The following is a 22344-nucleotide window of genomic DNA, read 5'->3' as shown; positions in this document are numbered from 1 at the left end:
AAAGTAGTAGGAAGTCTCTGTGTGTATGTTTGTAATGGGCTGTTCCATTCTGATATAAAAGACATTTACTCCCTAGTCTTTATTTTTAGATAATGATGAGTGAGAGTATAAATTATTCTTTTTTTAAAAAAAAAAGTTTATTTATTTTGAGAGAGTGTGTGTGAGAGAGCAGGAAAGGGGCAGAGGGAGGGAGAGACAGAACCCCAAGCAGGCTCCATGCTGTCAGCACAGAGCCCAATGGTGGGGCTCAAGCCCACAAACTGTGAGATCATGACCTGAGCCAAAACCAAGAGTTGGATGCTAAACTGGACTGGGCTAGCCAGGTGCCCTGCTTTAAAAAGGTTGCTGGATTCTGTCTGTTAATATTTTGTCAACAAAAGTTTTGTGTTAATACCTATATAATAATTTAGTTTGTAGTTTCCTTTTATGCTGTCAGGTTTAGAATGCTACATATATAAAAAGAAATTTCTAAGTTTATAAAATGAATTGGAAGGCTCTGATGAACAGATAAAGTATGACTTTCATCTTTTCATTAAAAGATTAATAGTTCCCAGGACACCTGCGTGGCTCACTTGGTTAAGCATCTGGCTCTTGATTTCAGTTTGGGTCATGATCTTGCGGTTTGAGGGGTGGAGCCTTATGCTGGCAGTGCAGAGCTTGCTTGGGATTTTCTCTCTCCCTTTTTTCTCTCCTCCTCCCCTGCTCACACATGTGTATGCATGCTTTCCCTCTCTCTCTCTCTCTCACTCTCAAAATAAATGTATACACTTTAAAAAGCAAATAAAAAAAGATTAATAGTTCCCTTGGTATGTTAGGGTTGGGAAGTACAAAAAAGGAGGCAGATAACTTTTACATCTTATAATATTTCTTCTATAGGAGTTCGGGAGTTGCCTTTTTGTATTTTCAGTTTCTTTGGAGTTAGTTTTGGTCATTTATATAACCCAAGAATATTACCAATTTTATCCATGTTTTCAAGTTTATTTGTCTAGAATCTTATTGTTATTTTTTTTTAAGAGAGAGAAAGAGAAAGGGCATGAGCAGGGGAGAGAGAGAGAGAGAGACAGAGGGAAAGAGAGAATCTTAAGCAGGTTCCATATTCAGTGCAGAGTCTGATGCAGTGCTTGGTCCCATGACCCTGGGATCATGACCTGAGCCAAAATCAAGAGTTGGATGATCAACTGACTGGGCCACCCAGGCACCCCTATAGAATCTTAATTTTAAAAACTTCATTGGTATCTGTGATTATTTTCCCATTTTACTTTTTACTTTGTGCATTCGTGCACAAAAGTATACTTAGCAACTTCTAATTTGGTATTAATACTGTACACCAAAATCTTCTGAAATCATAGATTATTACATGTTACATGGTAGGTAAGCCACTGGATCAGAAACTAGCCTATCAGAAATACCGAAATAGCAAAGAAATAGCAAGAGCCCTACTTTCTGTACCATGGCTATATGCTATAAGAAAAGGCTGTGTGATATTGCGATTTGTAAGAAATACAGATTTAGTCATTTCGATAACCACAATATATTTCTCATAAATACTTGGTCCTCATCCACAGTTCCTGACTCACAGCTCCCCAAATCCCTGGGATTTCCTGAGTATTGAGAATGATAAAGGTGTCGTTTGTTACGTAAAGGAGGCAACTTTCTCAGAAAACACCTAAGGATGGCAGCTGGTTGCCAGGAGGACCAATCATGTGATTAAAAGACTGGACCTGTCAGTCTCATCTCCCAACCTCTGGAGGGGGGAGAGGGGCTAGAAACTGAATCAGCCAATGACTCAGTCAATTATGACTATGTAATGAGTCCTCCATAAAAATGCAAAAGGGCAGTTTTTTTGGCCTTTCTTTTTGGAGAGCTTCCATACTTGGGTAACCAGAACATTCTGACATACCACCAAGCCAGGCCCCAAGCTCCAGGAGGTCAAAACCTCACCCTATATATCTCTTCATTTCATTGTTGATTCACACCCTTTATCATGTCCTTTCATCACCTATTAAATTTAAGTGTTCCTCTGAGTTCTGTGGGCCTGCTCTAGCCAGATCACCAATCTGCAGCTGGCTGCTCAAAAACACAGGTTGTGACTGGCATCTGAAATAGGGGGTGACAGGAACGACTTATAGGATTGAACCCTGAAACTGTGGAATCTGATGAATTTTCAAACACTACGCTGGCATCTAAGAGCTGCTTGGTGTTGCTAGGGCAAGGGGTGGGGAGACAACCTCCCTCACTACATTCTAATGGACAGCACCAAAAAAACCCTATTTTTAAAATACCTCCTCTTACAACTTCTAGCACAATGGCAATCCTTATCTTAAAATGAATGGGCCCCAGAACAACTTGGCAGATCACTTAATACAGCAAAATGTTGGTCCAGGAGGTAAACACATCCAGTTCTACATTCATGTGCTCAATTCTCCAGTTGGTTTATCCTATTTGTACATATCAGCCCGCTTCCTTGTTTTGGATTATAACCTAAACCAATGAGATAGTAAAGTCCTTCCATCTCATTTAGCAGTGAGTTAAGTTGGATCAATTTATAAATAATACGAATAAGCATAAATTTTTCTGTATCCAGCCCCTCATATCTTCCAAATTTGAAGATAATATGAAATCCAGAATCTACTCAACAGAAGGTCCATTTTAGTATTCTACATGTATTCTACATAATCAGAGAATTAAGATTTTAATTACAAATCAAAGGATCAATTAACTGGTTAAGATTCCAGCAACTGATTTTAACAACCAACAAAAATACTAGCATTTTAAAATATAATATCAGTAAGCAATTATAGGTAGTCTTAGTATACTACTTTAAAGGATGAAGCATATTGTTTTAATCAACAGTTCTCAAAATTTTTGGTCACAGGACCCATTACACTGAAGACTCCAAAGCATTTTTGTTTGTGTCAGTTATATCTATTGATAATTTTACTATATTAGAAATTAAAACTAAGAATTTTATAAATACGTAATTCATTGAAAAATAATAAATGCATTTGCATGTTAATATAAATGACATTTTTAATGAAAAATTACTTTCCAAAATGAAACAATTTTATGAGAAAGGTGGCACTATTCACATTTCTGCAAATCTAATATCTGGCTTAATAGTAAACTAGATTCTCAAATTTGAGTCTACATTCAATCTGTTGGAATATGTTGTTTTGATACATATTTTCACACAGATATATAGTTGGAAAAGAAAGTACTTCAGGATCCCACGAAAAGATTTTGGGGACCTCACTTTGAGAACCACCACATTAAGTTTTTATAGGTAATATTTCATTTCTAACATTAAAATTCCTCCTCTATTAAAAAAAATTATTGGGGCACCTGGTGGCTCAGTCAGTTAAGTATATGACTCTTGATATGCACTCAGGTGATAATCTCACAGTTCACAAGATCCAACCCCACGTCAGGCTCTGCACTGAGCATGGAACTGCCTGGGATTCTCTCTCTCCCTCTCTCTAACATTTTTAAAAAAGATGATCTCTGTTATACTAGCAGAATTGCAAGGCAAGCTTTGAAACCTACTTTACTCTAATACTAAATTATACTTATATAGGCTCCAGTATATTTCAACATACTTGGCAGAAATCAAACTAGTTGCAGTTTCTCTTGATTACAGTCTAGTAATCTCATTTCTATTTCCAGTAATTGAATACTCTGTATCTCCCATTCTCTGGAGTAGTTATTCTACTGTCTTCAAATCCAATTCCACAACTTCTCTCCTCACTCTTCTATAGACGTCTCCACTTCCTATTTCCCTGAGAAAATATGTCTTTAAAATAGAACTCTCCAATTTTAAGCCACTAACACCATAAATGTAAGGCATTTATACTCCATTTTCTACCTTTGCTACTACTAAAATAGAAGCAGCATCCTTCCTCCATCTAAAACAAAACCACTTTCCACATGCTTAAGAAGGCCCTTTAGTTCTGCTCAAGTCTCTCCTGTCTTAAAAACAAAATTCAACATAAAATCAAACTACCAGTGATTTATAGACTTTAACTGAGTAAACTTTATGGTATGTAAATTACATCCAATAAAACTGTTAAAACAACAACAACACACAGCTTCTCAACCTCACACACACTTTGCTACTCTGCCTTTCTGCTCTCCTTTGAAGACAAACTTTCTCATTAAAAAAAAGTTTAAAAAAATAATTTAAAAAAATTTAACAACTTTATTTATTTATACTTTATTGAGGTATAACTGACATATAATGAATTACATATATTTAAAGTTACAATATGCTGAGTTCTTGTATATACCTGAGAAACCATGATCACAATCAACATAATAAAGAGCCATCACCACTAAAAGTTTCCTTGTGCTCTTTGTAATACTTCTCTTCCACCCCTCCCCATCCTCACACAACCTTGTCTGACAAACTTCTGAATTAGTAATCTCTAGATTTGTCATCTTCTTATTTTGCATCCATTCATTCCTCAATCTAGATTCCATCCTCATGACTCCACTGTAAGTGCTATCATCAAAATCACCAGGGCTTTCAAATTTTTAGACTAACGAAGTTTCATTTTTTCCTCGATACCATCTGACCACTTTCTCCTTCCTTGAAACCTTGGCTTCTGAGACCACACTCTTCAGGTTTCCCTTGTACCTCTCTTGCTACTCATTCTTACTCTCCTTTGAAAATAACCCATTTCACTGTCTGTCCCTTCTATGTTTGTCCTAGGCCTCCCTCTCCTCTCACTTCCTCTAGGCAATCCCACTTACCCATGACTTTAATGATAATTTATATATAGTCAACTCTCATTATTCAAGGATTCTTTATTTGCATATTTGCCTACTCATAGAACTTATTTGTAATCTCAAAATCAAAACTCATGGTGCTTGTGGTAAGTAGGGATCTGCATGCCTGTCTTTCCTAGGCACCTCAAAATGAAGTCGTTTTCTCTACCCTCAAACATGTTTTTCCTCAGTGAGCATGCTCACCACCCTACTAGTTGTCTACATGTGAATTTTTTATACCAACTCATCAGTAGTTCAGAATTCAGTAGTCCCCAAGGCAAGGCCAGATAAGACATCATTTGTCCAGCTATACTGGAGGAAATTCATCTATTTTTAGGCTATAGAAAATAATTTCAGGTTCTGATTCTCCTATCTAATCATGTGTCACTCGTACTTAAGTATGTGGGGTGGGAAGGGATGGCAGATAAGAAGTGGGGGGCCATAACATAGCAGAGAGGATGAATGTTTACCATTTGGAAAAGATCATACAAAACCACCCTAAATAAGGTGTCCTGCCTGCATAAGATGTAAATCTTACATCTTAAATGCTTATCTCTGAAGCACATCTAATCAGCTGTTTCTTATGACAAATGACAGTACCACTGAATGATGGTGAACCTTATTTATCTCACACAAAATACTTAAAAGTTGTATATTTCATAGCCAATTGGAAGTGCTTCAATTAACTTTACTTTAGTTATTTCAGTACTATATACAAACCTCTCAGAATCCTGTAAATGAGGTTTTAAAAATATATGCTTATTTATTACAAATATGATAACATGTTCGACAAGAAATGTCAGTAGTTCCAAANCACAAACTGTGAGATCATGACCTGAGCCAAAGTTGGACGCTTAATGTACTGAGCTACACGGTACCCCAGATTTTTTCTTTTTAACTATAAGCAGAATCATACTACGTACACTGTTCATGCCCTGCCTTTATAACTTAATAATACACTAAAGTCATCTTTCTGTATGAGCGTATTAGAGAATATTCTTTCAGTGTTTCCTCTGTCAATCAATGATCATCATTACCTCTATCAACCTGGGGTAAGAAACCAGGTATCATCTTTAACATCATTCTTTTTCATTCCCTAGATCCAGTCCATTTCCAATTCTTACTGCCTTTATCTCTTAATTATCTCTCAACTTACTTCATTTCTTTTCATCTCCACAGTTACCATCTTAGTCCAGACTAAGAGTGATCTCTCCTCTGGATTAATGTAAATAAACTTTCACCAGACTCTTCACATCTACTATGGACTACCTCCAAACCACACTACACCCAGAGTTCCAGTTTGGGAAGAGGAAAAAGTTCTGGAGATGGATGGTGCTGATGACTGTGTAACAATATAAATTATATTACTGTACTATGCACATAGAAATGATTAAAATAGTAAATTTTATGTATTTTACCACAATAAAATGAATGAAAGATGAAAAAACCACATCATTTAATGGCCTCCTTTAACTCTTAAAGTCCAAAATTCTTACCATGGCCTACAAGGCCCCACCCTATTGCTTTCCAGGTTCAGCTAGTGTAACTTCTTACACTACAGCCCTCCCTTTTTAAAAAGCACTTATCTCAGTTTGTAATCATATATTATTAATACAAATATCTAATTAAAGTCTGCCTTCCTACAAGGACACTATCAACTCTACAAGAGCAAGAACTGTCTTTTTGTTTACTACTCAGCATATGCCTGGCACATAAGGAGGTGTTGAAAAAATTTTACTAAATGAGTATTAATTAACCTTATTCTTTTTTTTCAACAGCGGCAAAGAATTCCACTTAATAGATTCATAATTTCTTTATCTAATCCCAAAATGATGGGCATTTAACTTGTTTCCAGATTTTTGCTATCAAACAATGCTAAGATGACCACTTCTGCCAGTATATCTGTGAATGTACTTAAATGCAGTTCTTTTTTCTTTTTTTAAGCTTACTTTTTTTAGTAATTTCCATACCCAACATGGGGCTCAAACTTGTGACCCCAAGATCAAGAGTTGCATGCTCTTCCAATTGAACCAGCTAGGTGTCTCTTAAATGTAATTTTTTTAAATTTATTTTTTAAATTTTTTAATGTTTATTCATTCTTGAGAGAGAGAGAGAGAGAGAGCAGAAGAGGGGCAGGGAGCCAGGGAGACACAGAATCGGCAGCAGGCTCCAGGCTCTGAGCTGTCAGCACAGGGCCCAACGCAGGGCTCAAACTCACAAACCGTGAGATGATGGCCTGAGCTGAAGCCGGACACTTAACCAACTGAGCCACCCAGGCGCCCCTTAAATATAATTCTTAAAGCTAAAATTTTTGGTCAAATGAAAAGTGCACTTAAAATTTTAATTGATATTCCAAATTGCCCTCCTAGTAGGTTACAATTTATATTCCAAGCAATCACTGTATAACAGTACCATTTCCACAATACTCATATAATCAAAATGAGCCTACTTTTTGGGGTGAAGTTGGGAGAGGTAGTAGGGAAGAGTGTTACTTTTTATATGAAAGGGTTTTTTTCATATCTTAATATCATGACAAAAATTTTTAAATAAAATATTTTTTTTTTGTTTTTTTAATTTATTTCTAGGAGAGAGACAGCGTGAGCAGGGGAAGGTCAGAGAGAGAGGGAGTCACAGACTGAAACAGGCTCCAGGCTCTGAGCTGGCAGTCAGCACAGAGCCCGACGCGGGGCTCGAACCCACAAACCGCGAGATCATGACCTAAGCGAAAGTCGGACGCTCAACCAACTAAGCCACCCAGGCGCCCCTAAATAAAATATTTTTTATTCCTATAAAAGAACTCATTTCAGCAAATGAGTTAAGTAGAGAAAACTAAGTGTTTAGGATTTTTTTTGAGAGAGAGAGTGCACAAGCAGGGTAGAGGGACTGAACAGGGTGGGGGTTGGGGGGCACGGAGAGAGAGAAAGCAAGCAGGATCCTCACTCAGTCTGGAATCCCATGACCCTGGATCATGACATGAGCTGAAATCAAGAGTCAGACACTTAACTGACTTGAGCCACCCAAGCACCCCAGAAAATGCTTAGTTATTAAAAGACTGTGGAAAAATTTGTATATTTTTCATGTATTTATTTAACATGTATATTCTATAAATCACTTTTCTGTCAAATAGATTTTTTTCCTTTCTGAAGCTTCAGTCTATGTTTCAATCAATGGTACAAAATCACAATAAGAATATTCATACATAAGAATATGTAGAAAATAGAGAAAAATGTTTGCATTTTATATTAGACTAAATTTTCTAGAAGATATTAACATTTTGGTCTAGTTCCTTTTATTTTTTTGTACCCACACTTAATACATCTCACAGCATGCTTATATAATTAGAGATTACTTCTTTTTACTAAAGAGTATAACATGTACATTTATTTTATGACCTTAAATGTGATCCTTCTTCTTTAGAGCGTCAAGTAACAGAAGAGAAAAACAAAAAACAAAACAAAAAAAAAACACCTGTATGGCACCCCCTTCTCTAGATCTTCACTACGTTCTTACTTCTTTGAGCTTCCATTTTCTGATCTTACAGGTGAAGGCATTAGTTTAAATGGCCTCCTTAAGATTAATAGTTATAAGATTAAAGAGAAAATTCCTTTTAACTCTTCTAATATTTTCTAGAACACACCAGGCCTGTATTTAAGAAAAGAGACTCCCTATTCCCTCTGTTCCACCACTTAGTAAACATATCCCACTCAAAATATTTTGATTCTTAATAATTTGGGATTTTGAAGCACCTGACTCAGTCAGTTAAGTGCCTGACTTTGGCTCAGGTTGTGATCTCTCGGTTGTGAGTTCAAGCCCCACATCAAGCTCTCTGTTTCAGTTCCTCTGTCCCCCTCTCTGCCCCTCCTCTGCTTATGCTCACTCTCTCACTCTCTCTCTCTCAAAAATAAAACAAAACAAAGAAAGCCATCCATTCAAAATTGTTAGCACTAATAATAATAATAATAATTTGGGATTTTTAGATATTTCAGGATTAGTTTTTCATCGTTTATAGTGATCCAAGAGTATATATCAGAAATTTCTACTTAAATATAAAGACTAAAAAATCACTAATTACAATTTATTTTCCTTATTAATTCTACCTTGAAGCAGAAGATGAAGGGATTCATTTTTAGAGGGTTCTTTTTTAATTGTCCTAAATAATAGGATTTCACACACAATAGGCTGTCAATTCTTTCCCACATCTAGAATTACAGAAGCACGAGCTCTTACCTTAACTGGGAAGCTACATTTTCCAGTACGAACCCCTTCTTCATCTGTCTGCCACTGATGTGGACGACTGGCCTCTGGAACATAAACATCTTTCTTTCTCCTAAAACTTTGCCGTAGTTTATTCATTTTAATTTTTACAACCTGCAGACAGAGTAAAAGAAATATGGAAAAGAAGTTATTACCTTCTCATATATTTAAACTTTGGATTACTATACTGATAAAAAAATGAATGTTCCAAATTAAATTTTGGTTTAATAGAAAATGAACAATTAGTATCCCTCTTGTTAGAGTAACTCTCAGCTCAAACAAATCATTCCATTTTTCAAAAATGCCACTATACTATTAGTTCAAATAACCTCTATGATTCGAAGAGATGTTACTCTAAGAACTTACAAGCATTCTAATCGTAATAGTCCAATGAGTATTCCTACTGATCTACCCCTCAAATAGACTCTAATTCCTAAATAAGGAAATCTGTACACGTAGGCCGAATTATAGACTGCTAACAATTTCTGACACATTCTGAAAACCTTCATACTTACCAGGAAAAAACCATCCCTAAACACTAAAATTTGGGACCTTTTTGACTATTAGAAAACATTAAACAAAGCAGGGATTATAACCACTTTTTTACAAAGGTGTTTTATTAAAAGGAAGAAAATAAAGTTTCCTTTAAACATACTTAAGGAAGAAGTTCTACTAGGATTAAATTATTCTAAAGAAAAAATTTCTTGCAGGTAGTATAACATCAAAATGTACTTTCACATCTATAATTATTACAGAATGAAAGTAAACTAACAGCTTTCAATTATAAAGGTCCAAGTCTCGTCATTAACTCTGTAGATTAAAAGGGATTAAACTATAGTCAACTTTTGGTTTTGTTATTAGAAGAGGTACCTCTCTAATGCTTTCTTTCAGTAGAAATTATAAAACTACAGGAAAGGAAGACCTAAATAATAAAAAAACAACAGAACATTCAAGAATCAATGAATAAACGTAATGAATAAGTGTCCCTTTACACAGCAGATCTCAAAATCTGAAACCTCCAGTTTTCTGTTAAGGAGCATAGCGTTGCTCATTCTTTCCCTAAAGGGATTTAACCACCTCAACTAGCCTAAAAGAGATCTTAACTTTTGAAAATGATGTGACAAAGCTATAAAAGGAAACATTTTCTCTGTCAGAATGTTAAATAGCAAGGAATTGAGCATTAGTTCCCACGTGACACCAATGAAAAGCTTGAAATACAAGTTTGCATTCTGAGGAAAATAATTTTGTATTTTAAAGTGCATAATGCCATACCAGAACTACTACTAAATTAGCTAATTTACACAGACAAACCAATCTTGCCACACATCTTCTTGAAAGGTAAAAATTCAGACAAATAGCAATGTAAAAACCCCTGGATTTCCTAAAAATGAATATATTATTTCTCAAATCACAATTGATTTGTAGAGTATATGAAGTAGATACTAAATAATCAAATAACTGGACAAAAGGTAGTCCACTCCTTTGCCTTTAAGTAGATGACTCATTTCTAAGCTATTTTAAATAAGAGTCTACCTTAATCTAATAGACTCTCCCCACCCCCCCAAAAATTCAGCAACCTTCCCTGATAATACATCCTGTTACTACTTCCTCATATTATACTTTAAAACATATATACAAATATAAATATAAGAAAATAAAAAAGCACCTCTATCCTTGCTCAAGTTGGCACTATGAGAAACTTGAGGCAAAAAGTCCAGGAGATTGATTCCTTCTTAATTTTCTTTCTCTTAGCAAAAAAAGAGGTGCAGGGGGGGTAACCTAGACTCAGTTGTCCTAATCAGGCACCTGAAAGTCATCTCCGTATTCGCTCTTTCTCTGACCAACAACTCTGCTGCTTTTGCCTCCTTAGATCTTGAATTCATTTCTCACCCACCACATCAGTTCTATTCTCAGACATTTTGTGTAAATTATTGCCAAAGTCTATTACTTAATGGTTGCTTTGCTTCCAAGAAAGGTCCATTCTAATCTGTTTTCTTGGTTACTGCCAGAGTGCTTTCTAAAACACAAATCTGACCATGCAATTACTCAGCTTAAAATCCTTCACTTGATTCACAATACTTTCAAGACAAAGTCCAAATTCCTAAGCTTGGCAAAACACAGTCCTTTTTCATTTGGCTTCACTCACCAATCTCCATTCACATGCTAAGCTCCAGCCACACTAAACTACTTACAGATCTCCAAACAAGGCATGCCCTCTTTCAGAGCCCATATGTATGTTCCTCCCTCTGCCTAGCAAGACCTTTCCCCATTTGCCTCTGATTAAAGTCTACTCATCTTTGAAGAGTCATCTTGGGAATCCTCAGGGAAGCTTAGTAGCATTTTCTTTCTGATAAGCACCTAGCTGTCCTGGGTTAGGTCCTTCCATTTCATATGATTCCCACTAATACCCTCTGATTACTTCTTTTTCTGCACTCATCAAACCTAACAGCAATTTTCTGTTTCCTTAATAGTAAACTGTATCTTATTTATTTAAATACTACCCCTGCATCTTAACACAGGATCTCTCAGATACGTGGCACACTATAAATTTGAAGAAAAAAAAGATAAAATAGACCCCCATCACATTAGATAATATTTACTAGGTAGGATAAATGTAGACATATAGGAGCAGAGAGAAACACTGGTGTTGCGAGAGACTGCAGGTTAATGGTAGGCCAGCCTCCCACTGACAGAAGAACCACCCTGACAACTTCCCTTAAAGGAAGACATACAGCCTCTGTCTAAATAACTTTAATACAAGTTTATTTATTCTTTGGGCAGTTATTTATTGTTGTACATTCTGTTGACCAATAAGAGAACAGAGTGGAAGTGTCAAGATTTGAAATCTAAATATCCTGGGACTGGGGCTCCTGGGTGGCTCAGTTGGTTAAGCATCTGACTCTTGGTTTCAGCTCAGGTTATCATCTCACAGGTTGCGAGTTTGAGCCCCGCTTCGGCCTCTGTATTGACAGTATGGAGCCTGCTAGGGATTCTCTCTCCCTCTCCCTCTCTTCCTTTCCTTCCCCTGCATATACTCTCTCTCTCAAAATGAATAAATAAAATTTATTTAAAATTTTATTTATTTAAATTTATTTAAAACTTTAAAAAATCTTGTGACTTTAAATACTAAAATAGTTATCAGCATTCCTATAGTGTTACTTATCAGTGATTTTCAAATTATGCTTTTTTAAAAATTTTTTACATTTATTTTTGAGACAGACAGAGACAGAGGATGAGTGGGGGGAGGGGCAGAGAGTGAGGGAGACACAGAATCTGAAACAGGCTCCAGGCTCCGAGCTGTCAGCACAGAACCTGATGAGGGGCTCAAACCCACAAACATGTGATCATGACCTGAGCTGAAGTCAGATGCTTAACCAACTGGGCCACCCAGATGCCCCTCAAATTATGCTTTAAGTAACCCTAGGATTTCCATGGAGGAGACCCAGGAACTACATGGAGGAACCAGGAGCTACTGATTGGTTGTGGAAATAAAGAGAAGGAAGTTAGAAGACTAGACACAATTCAGGAAGAACCTCAGGTCCCTGTCACAGCTTCAAACAGGCAAACTCCACTTTATCTGATTCATACATTGGGATTCCATATATGTGAAAGGGTTTCATGACTGAACATTTTTTGAAAATGAGTGACATAGGGGCACCTGGGTGGCTCAGTCGGTTGAGCATCTGACTTCAGCTCGGGTCGTGATCTCATGGTTCATGGGTTCGAGCCCCGCGTTGGGCTCTGTGCTGACAGCTCAGAGCCTGGAGCCTGCTTCAGATTCTGTGTCTCCTTTTCTCTCTGACCCTCCCCTGCTCACACTGCCTCTCTCTCTCAGAAATAAATAAAATATTAAAGAAAAATAAAAAGAAAATGAGTGACATAATCATAACAGTTCTAAAATGAACTTAGCAAAATGAAAATATAGTATCCTGTTACTTCTTAATGAGTAACTACCAATGGCTTGTAAATAATCAAGGGAGAGACCAAACATTCTGCTTTCAAGTAATCTATATATAATGATTTTGCTCACAAAGACAAAAGAAATAACATGAAAAAAATAGAAATCTGTTAATATAAAGTAACATTCACTAGAGGCTCTCCAAAGGTTAAACTTCACTACCAAATAAAGAAAATCATACCTCTTGAGAAAGTCCTGGTTGAACACAGGTAAAGGATATATTTTTGTTAGCATAAAAAATGAGAACAAAAAATCTTACTTTGTACTACAAACTAAATTTAAAGAAATGTCATCTCCATTCTACTAGCTAGACATAACATAATTGCCAAATGTAGAAAAATCTCTTCACAGTTCTCATTCTCCTTAACTGCTCAGCAAAATTTGACACCATGATTCCGGCTCTCTTTTGTACACTTCTTTCCTCGTTGCCTCTCCCCACCCCAATACCCTACACCTCCGGTTTATCTTTACTTTTGTTGCTGCTGATACTCTGAGGGCTTCCTCTACTTTCTCCCACCCACTGAGGGTATTGCCTAAATACCAGTCCTCAATCTGTGCTCCCTTGTTCATACTGTCACTCTTGGTGAAATAATCAACTCAAATTATCACTCCAACTGGGATGATTTCCCAATAATAATAATAATAATCTTGCTCTTATATTTAAATTCCTCTATTTAGGTGCATTGGTGTTGCCTCAAATACATCAATTTAAAGTTAAATCATCACCTCTTATCTTCCCTTAAGTCCTCCTCTTCTGACCCAACTTGTTTGGGTCAGTAAAAACTGAGAACTTACTATGTGTTGGGCCCTACTGCAGATGCTAGTGGATACAGAAATTAATAAGACAACTTGCCTTTAGGTGGCTCTCTCCCCTCATAAAAGGTAATTTGTGCACAATATGGTTAATGTAATAATAGCACTATGCATAGTATGCTCTGGAAGCACAGTCAAGATTCAGGAAACATTTCCTATAGGAGATATTGCCCGAGTTAACTTTTAAAAGAAGAACAAAAATTAGCCACCTACAATAGGACGGAAAAGATATTCCAAGTAGAGGCAACGGCATCAACAAACAAATAGATGCAGGAAATCAAATGCTAGACAGCAATTCAAGAAGAGTGGAGACAAAGATCAGGTGCTGATTTTATCCTACAAACAACCAGAAGCCACTAAAAAGGTTTTACACACATTAATGACATGGTCAGAGTTGCATGGTTAGATTACTCTGGTGGCACTATGGAAAACAAATCTGAGGGCAAAAGACTATAGGTGAGTTAGAAGGAGTTTTAAATAGTCTAGGCAAGTTATGTCAACAGCTTGAACTAGGGCAGTGGTAGTGGTGTAGCTAGAAAAAAAGGGGAGTGAAAAGTTTAAAAGTGAGAGTAGCAGAGAGAATTGAGTCAACATGATATAACTGTGCTCCAGGAAATTTTCTTTTGCTTTAGTGATAAGACTAAACCAGTAATTAGCTTCACTGTTTGCTCCAACAAATTCTTGCAAACTAACCTATCTGGGCAAACAGTGTGTGCATCAGGGCAAACAGCTCTCCTGACAGGATAACAAATTGCTTCAAAATCCTTTTCTTATTATGTCCACTAATTCTAAATATCATGTCAGAAACTCTGTCCATCCCAAGTAGTTCCCCATCTTGAAGGAACATGCCTTAAACCACATAAGTCTGAATACCAAATCCCTGGAAATAACCTTTCCTAACTTCCCCTAACTACCAAGACTGTCAAAGTGGGGATCACCCTTGTTGTAGTAAGTTTAATAATCGCAGCTTTGCTGAATCAACAGGATTCTTTTTGTGGGGAAAGTCAATGGCAGGAATTGGTGACAGATTATGGAAGGTAAGGAAGAGAAAGAATCCAAATATGACTCCTAAGTTTTATTTAGGCCTCAGCAAATGGAATTGTTGAATTTGAGGGGGTTGTTGATAGGGCTTCCACATAGGGATGTGTGTACAATTCTCTTGGGGGAGAGATCAGGGCAATGATGGGCAGTCATTATAGGTGCAATTTTTCCTGTGAATGTCTCTTCATTTTTCTCTTTTTCCCTAATAGGAGTTAGGAGGCAGTTAGTATGCAGCTTACTCAAACATGATAAACAGAAGTGCACACACTACAAAATTGGCCAGTATGTACTAATACATACAGTCCTACCAGTGATTACATTTTTGCAATGCTTGCATTCTAGATAGTAAATAGTCACTGTGCTGAGTTCCTTTCCTACCCACCCGCCTTCACCTTCCACAACTCAACAGCTAACAGGTTAATACCTAGTTTAAAAGAGCACTAAGGCCAGTGAAGGTTTTGATTGGTCAGTTAACAATACAAGTCAGATTCCAAAGTCCTATCTCTCTCAGACACAGCTGTTGGCTCTCTCCAGGGTCCCCAGAGGGTTGCGCTCCCTTCATATGCAACTGCCTGGTCCTAGGTAGACACAATGAGGAGGATGCAATAACTCTCCATTCTGTCCACTATGATGGCCCCCATCTCCAAATATTCCAGGTGAGATCAGGAATAGACTAGTTAGGGAAGACAGCACTGTAAACAGTGACACTAGCTATCCAGTAGTCAAACAGACCAACTAGCTCTTCATTAAGAACAGATAAAATAGCAAGATCCAATTATATGCTGTCTCCAGTAAACCTTTTTTTATTAAAAAAATTTAAAAGTATTTACTTATTTGCGTGTGTGTGTGTGTGTGAGAGAGAGAGAGAGAGAGAGAACAGAGGAGACACAGAATCTGAAGCAGGCTCTGAGATGGCAGTACAGAACCCAGTGTGGGGCTGAAACCCACGAACCGTGAGATCATGACCTGAGCTGAAGTTGGACGCTTAACCAACTGAGCCACCCAGCTAGCCCTACAGTAAACCTACTTTAAACATAAAGATACAAATAAGTTAAAAGTAAAAAGACAAAAAAAAAAAAATACCACATTAATAGTAGTCAAAATAAAGCTGGAGTTGCTATACATTCCTTTCTCAATCAACAGAATAAGTAGGCAGAAATCAGCAAGGATGTAAACAGCAAAACTTGAATAACAGTATCAACCAACAAGACCTGATTGACATTTATAGAAGTCTTCCATCCAATGAAAACAGATTACACATTCTTCTCAAGTGCACATGGAACATTTAGCAACATGGACCATGTTCTGGGCCATAAAACAAGTCTCAAATTTAAGAGGAATCATACAAAGTATGATGTCTGACTACAATGGAATTAAATCACCAAATATTTGGAAACTGGATTTCAAAACAGCCCATTGGTCAAAGTACAAATCAAAAGGGAATTCAGCAAGCATTTTGGACTAAATGAAAACACAATCTATAAAAATTTACAGGATGTTGCAAAAGCAATACTTAGCACTAAACCAGTGGTTTTCCAGGGACATTTACTGGCCATCTGGACACATCTGGCAATATCTGGAAATATTTTTGGTTGTTGCTTGGGAAGTGTTAGGGGCATCTAGTGGTTATTGGCCAGGGATACTGCTAAACATCCTATAGGACAGCCCCACAACAAAGAATCATCTAGCTTAAAATGTCAATAGTGCCACTATTGAGAAACCTTGCACTAAATGTCTATCTATCTATTTATTTATTTATTTTGAGAGAGGGAGGGGGAGAGGAAGGGAGCCTGAGCCCCAAGTCAGGCTCTGCACTGACAGCACAGAGCCCACTCGGAATTCTCTCTCTACCTCTCTTTCTATCCCTCCCCCGGCTCGTGTGTGTGTGCGCGTGCTCTCTCTCTCAATCTAAATATACATTTAAAAAAAAAAGTAAGCTGTAGACCAGTATCTCTCATGAGCATACTTGTAAAATTTCTCAAAATTTTAGCAAATCAAACCAAACATTAAAAGGATAATACATCATGTCTACATGGAGTTTTCCTAAGAAATGCAGTTAAGTAACATTCAAAATCAATGTAATTCACCTTATTAGCAAAATCTAAATGTCCCTGTCAATATTTAAGTTTGCAGCTGTAGCTTTTCTTCCTTGACTTTAAAGATTATACTGAGATTTTTTTTTAATGGATTAAAAGTCAACTAATTTTAAGCATAATGTTTATATGTATCATAGAGAGTTAATATCTAGTCCTGATTTTTTGGTGTGAATTACAGTCTTGTACTCCCAACTCCAACTCAGATGTCCTTAAATCAAATTTATCTTTCCTTTCAAGCAAACTCTTCTCTTTGATTTTCCTATTTCTACATAATACTCTTATATCCACCAGAGCTTTAAAATTACAACAGCAAACACTTGAGTGTGGAGCCTGATGCTGGGCTCATTCTCATGACCATGAGATCATGACTAGAGTTGAAATCAAGAGTTGGATGCTTGGGGCACTGGGTGGCTCAATCGGTTAAGTGTCTGACTCTTGGTTTCAGTTCAGGTCATGACTTCATGGTTCATGGGTTTGGACCCCAGATCAGACTATGGGTTGATAATGCAGAGCCTAGTTGGGATTCTCTCTCTCCCTGTCTCTCTGCCCCTCCCCTGTTCATGATCTCTCTCTCAAAATAAATAAACTTTAAAAAAAGTGTCAGATGCTTAACTGAGCCACCCAGGTACCCCAATGCTGCTTTTATGAGATTTAAGCACTGGCCCCTGAGCTAAGAAGGCACTTTCAACGCTTTTAAAGTAATTTTACCAAAGTAATAAACGTTACTTGTAAAGAGCACAAAAAAACAGAAAGAATGAAATACAAATAAGCTATAATCCCACTAAACAGAAATAACTTCCAGTGACACTTTAGTGTTTTTTCTTTTTTTTTCTGTACACATACTTCATTTTTTCTTTTTATAAAAAAGGGATCATATAATATCTTTCTCTCAGCAAGGCAAATTTGAAAGTCTTTCTGTCCCTTTCAGAGCAGCATGCTTTTATTTATAAACTAGATCCAATAATTCAGAGAAATAAGATTTATATGCTATTGCTATAATCAAAACTTTATATTTAAAAAGAGAGAAGAGGTTTCACATTTCTTTGAAGCTTTGTTTTACTAGCACCCACTGGATATTTGTTTATGTAAATTTTAATTTATATACAATAAAACCTTAAATATTTAATTAAAATTTATTCAATAAGTATTTATTGACTATCTACCATGCCATGCGGCAATAAACAATACAGAACAAAAACCCTGCCTCTATGAAGGAGACAGAAAATAAATAGGCAGATTATTTACAGTGGTGTGCGGAGTGNTTAAATATAATTTATTGTCAAATTGGCTAACATACAGTGTGTACAGTGTGCTCTTGGTTTTGGGGTTAACTCCTGTGATTCATTGCTTAAATACAACACCCAGTGCTCATCTCAACACGTGCCCTCCTGAATACCTATCACCCATTTTCCCCTCTCCCCTGCCACCCCCCATCAACCCTCAGTTTGTTTTCTGTATTTAAGAGTCTATGGTTTGTCTCCCTCCCTCTCTGTAACTATTTTTTCCCCTTCACTTCCTCCATGGTCTTCTGTTAAGTTTCTCAAGTTCCACATATGAGTGAATATATATGATATCTGTCTTTCTCTGACTTCTTTCACACANCAAACTGGTTATTAAACACAGCCTTTAAGAAAAATTAAATTATGTATCATATAATTAAATAAATTATTTAAAAATTTTAAGGTTTATTTCTTTTAAGAGAGAAGGAGAGAGAGAGAGAGAGAGAGAGCACACAAAGGAAAGAAAGAATCCCAAGCAGGCTCCATGCTGTCAGCACAGGCCTGGGTTTGATCCCGTGGACTGTGAGATCGTAACCTGAGCTGAAATCAAGAGCCAGACAATTAACCAACTGAGCCATCCATGTGCCCCTAAATAAGTTATTTTACTTATTATTTATTATTTTTATTTTTTTTAAATATAATTTATTGTCAAATTGGCTAACATACAGTGTGTACAGTGTGCTCTTGGTTTTGGGGTTAACTCCTGTGATTCATTGCTTAAATACAACACCCAGTGCTCATCTCAACACGTGCCCTCCTGAATACCTATCACCCATTTTCCCCTCTCCCCTGCCACCCCCCATCAACCCTCAGTTTGTTTTCTGTATTTAAGAGTCTATGGTTTGTCTCCCTCCCTCTCTGTAACTATTTTTTCCCCTTCACTTCCTCCATGGTCTTCTGTTAAGTTTCTCAAGTTCCACATATGAGTGAATATATATGATATCTGTCTTTCTCTGACTTCTTTCACACAGCATAATACTCTCCAGTTCCATCCATGTTGCTGCAAATGGCAGGATTTCATTCTTTCTCATTGCCAAGTAGTATTCCATTGTGTATGTAAACTACATCTTCTTTATCCATTCATCAGTTGATGAACATTTAGGCTCTTTCCATAATTTGGCTATTGTTGAAAGTGCTGCTATAAACATTGGGGTACATGTGCCCCTATGAATCAGCACTCCGGCAACCTTTGGATAAATTCCTAGTAGTGCTATTGCTGGATCATAGAGTAGTTCTATTTTTAATTTTTTGAGGAACCTCCATGCTGTTTTCCAGAGAGGCTGCACCAGTTTGCATTCCCACCAACAGTGCAAGAGGGTTACCATTTCTCCATATCTGTACCAGGATCTGTTGTTTCCTGAGTTGTTAATTTTAGCCACTCTGACTGGTGCCAGGTGGTATCTCAGTGTGGTTTTGATTTGTATTTCCCTGATGATGAGTGCCGTTGAGCATCTTCTCATGTGTCTGTTGGCCAAATGGATGTCTTCTTTGGAAAAGAGTCTATTCATGTCTTCTGTCCTTTTCTTCACTGGATTATTTGTTTTTCGAGTGTTGAGTTTGGGAAGTTCTTTATAGATTTTGGATACTAACCCTTTATCAGATAGGACATTTGCAAATCTCTTTTCCCATTCTGTTAGTTGCCTTTTAGTTCTATAGATTGTCTCCCTTGCAGTGCAGACTTGTTATTTTTATGAGGTCCCAATATTCATTTTTGCTTTTAATTTCCTTGCCTTTGGAGACATGTCAAGCAAGAAGTTGCTGTGGTTGAGGTCAAAGAGGATGTTATGTTTTCTCCTCCAGGGTTTTGATGGTTTCCTGTCTCACATTTAGGTCTTTCATCCATTTTCAGTTTATTTTTGTGTATGGTGTAAGAAAGTGGTCCAGTATGATTCTTCTGAATGTTGCTGTCCAGTTCTCCCAGCATCATTTGCTAAAGAGACTTTTTTTTTCCCCACTGTAACTCTTTCCTGCTTTGTCAAAGATTAGTTGGCCATACATTTGTAGGTCTAATTCTGGGTTCTCTATTCTATTCCATTGGTCTATGTGTCTGTTTTTGTGCCAGTACCATACTGTTGTGATGATCACAGCTTTATAGTAGAGGCTAACGTCTGGGATTGTGATGCCTCCGGCTTTGGTTTTATTTTTCAACATTACTTTGGCCATTTGGGATCTTTTGTGGTCCAATACAAATTTTAGGATTGTTTGTTCTACTTTTGAGAAGAATGTTGGTGCAATTTTGATTGGGACTGAACTGAATGTGTAGATTGCTTGGGTAGTATTGACATTTTCACAGTATTAGTTCTTTCAACCTATGAGCATGAAATGTTTTTCCATTTCTTTGTGTCTTTTTCAATTTCCCTCATAAGTTTTCTATAGTTTTCAGCACACAGATCTTTTATATCTTTGGTTAGGTTTATCCCTAGGCATTTTATGGGTTTTGGTGCAATTGTAAATGGGATCGATTCCTTGATATCTCTTTCTGTTGCTTCATTATTGGTGTATAGAAATGCAACTGATTTCTGTAAACTGATTTTGTATCCTGCGACTTTGCTGAATTCTGGTATCAGCTCTAGCAGTTTTTTGGTGGAGTCTTTGGATTTTCCATGTAGAGTATCATGTCATCTGTGAAAAGTGAAAGTTTGACTTCTTCTTTGCCAATCTGGATGCCTTTTATTTCATTTTGTTACCTGATTGCTGAGGCTAGGACTTACAACACTATGTTAAACAACAGTGGTTAAGNTCCTTGATATCTCTTTCTGTTGCTTCATTATTGGTGTATAGAAATGCAACTGATTTCTGTAAACTGATTTTGTATCCTGCGACTTTGCTGAATTCTGGTATCAGCTCTAGCAGTTTTTTGGTGGAGTCTTTGGATTTTCCATGTAGAGTATCATGTCATCTGTGAAAAGTGAAAGTTTGACTTCTTCTTTGCCAATCTGGATGCCTTTTATTTCATTTTGTTACCTGATTGCTGAGGCTAGGACTTACAACACTATGTTAAACAACAGTGGTTAAGAGGGGACATCCCTGTCGTGTTCTTGATCTCAGGGAGAAAGCTCTCAGTTTTTCCCCAATGAGGATGATAATAGCTGTGGGCTTTTCATATACGGCTTTTATGGTGTTTAGGTATGTTCCTTCTATCCCAACTTTCTTGAGGGTTTTTATTAAGGAAGGATGCTGTATTTTGTCAAATGTTTTTTCTGCATCTATTGACAGGACTGTATGGTTCTTATCCTTTCTTCTATTAATGTGATGTATCACGTTGATTGATTTGCAAATAGTGAAGCAGCCCTGCAGCCCAGGAATGAATCCCACTTGATCATGGTGAATAATTCTTCTTATATGCTGTTAAATTTGATTTACTAGTACCTTGTTGAGAATTTCTGCATCCAGGTTCATGAGAGATATTGGCCTCTAATTCTCCTTGTTAGCAGTCTTTGTTTTGGGAATCAAGGTAATGCTGGCTTCATAGAATGAGTCCAGAAGCTTTCCTTCTGTTTCTCATTTTTGGAACAGCTTGAGAAGGATACGTATTAACCCTATTTTAAATGTCTGGTAGAATTCTCTTGGGAAGCCATCTGGCCCAGGACTCTTATTTCTTAGGAGATTTGATTTTTGATACCTGATTCCACTTTTTCACTAGTTACAGGTCTGTTCAAATTTTCTATTTCTTCCCATTTGAGTTTTGGTAGTGTGTGAGTATCTAGGAATTTGTCCATCTCTTCCAGGTTATCCAGTTTGTTGGCATGTGATTTTTCATAATCTTCTCTGATAGTTATTCGTATTTCTGAGGGGTTGGATGTGATAAGTCCAATTTCACTTGTGATTTTATCTATTTGGGTCTTCTCTCTTTTCTTTTGGAAAAGTCTTGCTAGGTATTTATCAATTTTATTTTCTCAAAAACCAGCCCTTAGTTTCATTGATCTGCTCTACTGCTTTTTTGGATTCTATATTGTTTATTTCTGCTCTAATCTTTATTATTCCCCTTCTTCTGCTGGCCTTGGGGTTTATTTGCTGTTCTGCTTCTACTTCCTTTAGGTACGCTGTTAGATTTTGTATTTGGGATTTTTCTTGTTTCTCGATATAGGCCTGGATTGCAATGTATTTTCCTCTTAGGACTGCCTTTGCTGAATCCCAA

At 36.9% G+C, this 22344-nt stretch overlaps 1 protein-coding gene across 8 annotated transcripts in view; it reads right to left on the bottom strand.

The window, feature by feature from the left end:
- Positions 1-22344, bottom strand: part of NUMB (NUMB endocytic adaptor protein) — a 186457-nt gene that overhangs the window by 61795 nt on the left and 102318 nt on the right. For all 8 annotated transcript variants that reach the window (XM_077750778.1, XM_077750784.1, XM_077750781.1 and 5 more), the window contains one exon: positions 8992-9132. In XM_077750778.1, coding sequence (XP_077606904.1) covers positions 8992-9117 — 126 coding nt within the window. In that variant the 5' untranslated portion in view covers positions 9118-9132. The remainder of the gene's footprint in view (positions 1-8991; positions 9133-22344) is intronic.

This window comes from Crocuta crocuta, unplaced genomic scaffold (genome assembly GCF_008692635.1).
Source record: "Crocuta crocuta isolate KB4526 unplaced genomic scaffold, BGI_CrCroc_1.0 scaffold186, whole genome shotgun sequence".
NCBI lineage: Eukaryota > Metazoa > Chordata > Mammalia > Carnivora > Hyaenidae > Crocuta > Crocuta crocuta.
This window is presented reverse-complemented; position numbering and strand designations above follow the sequence as displayed.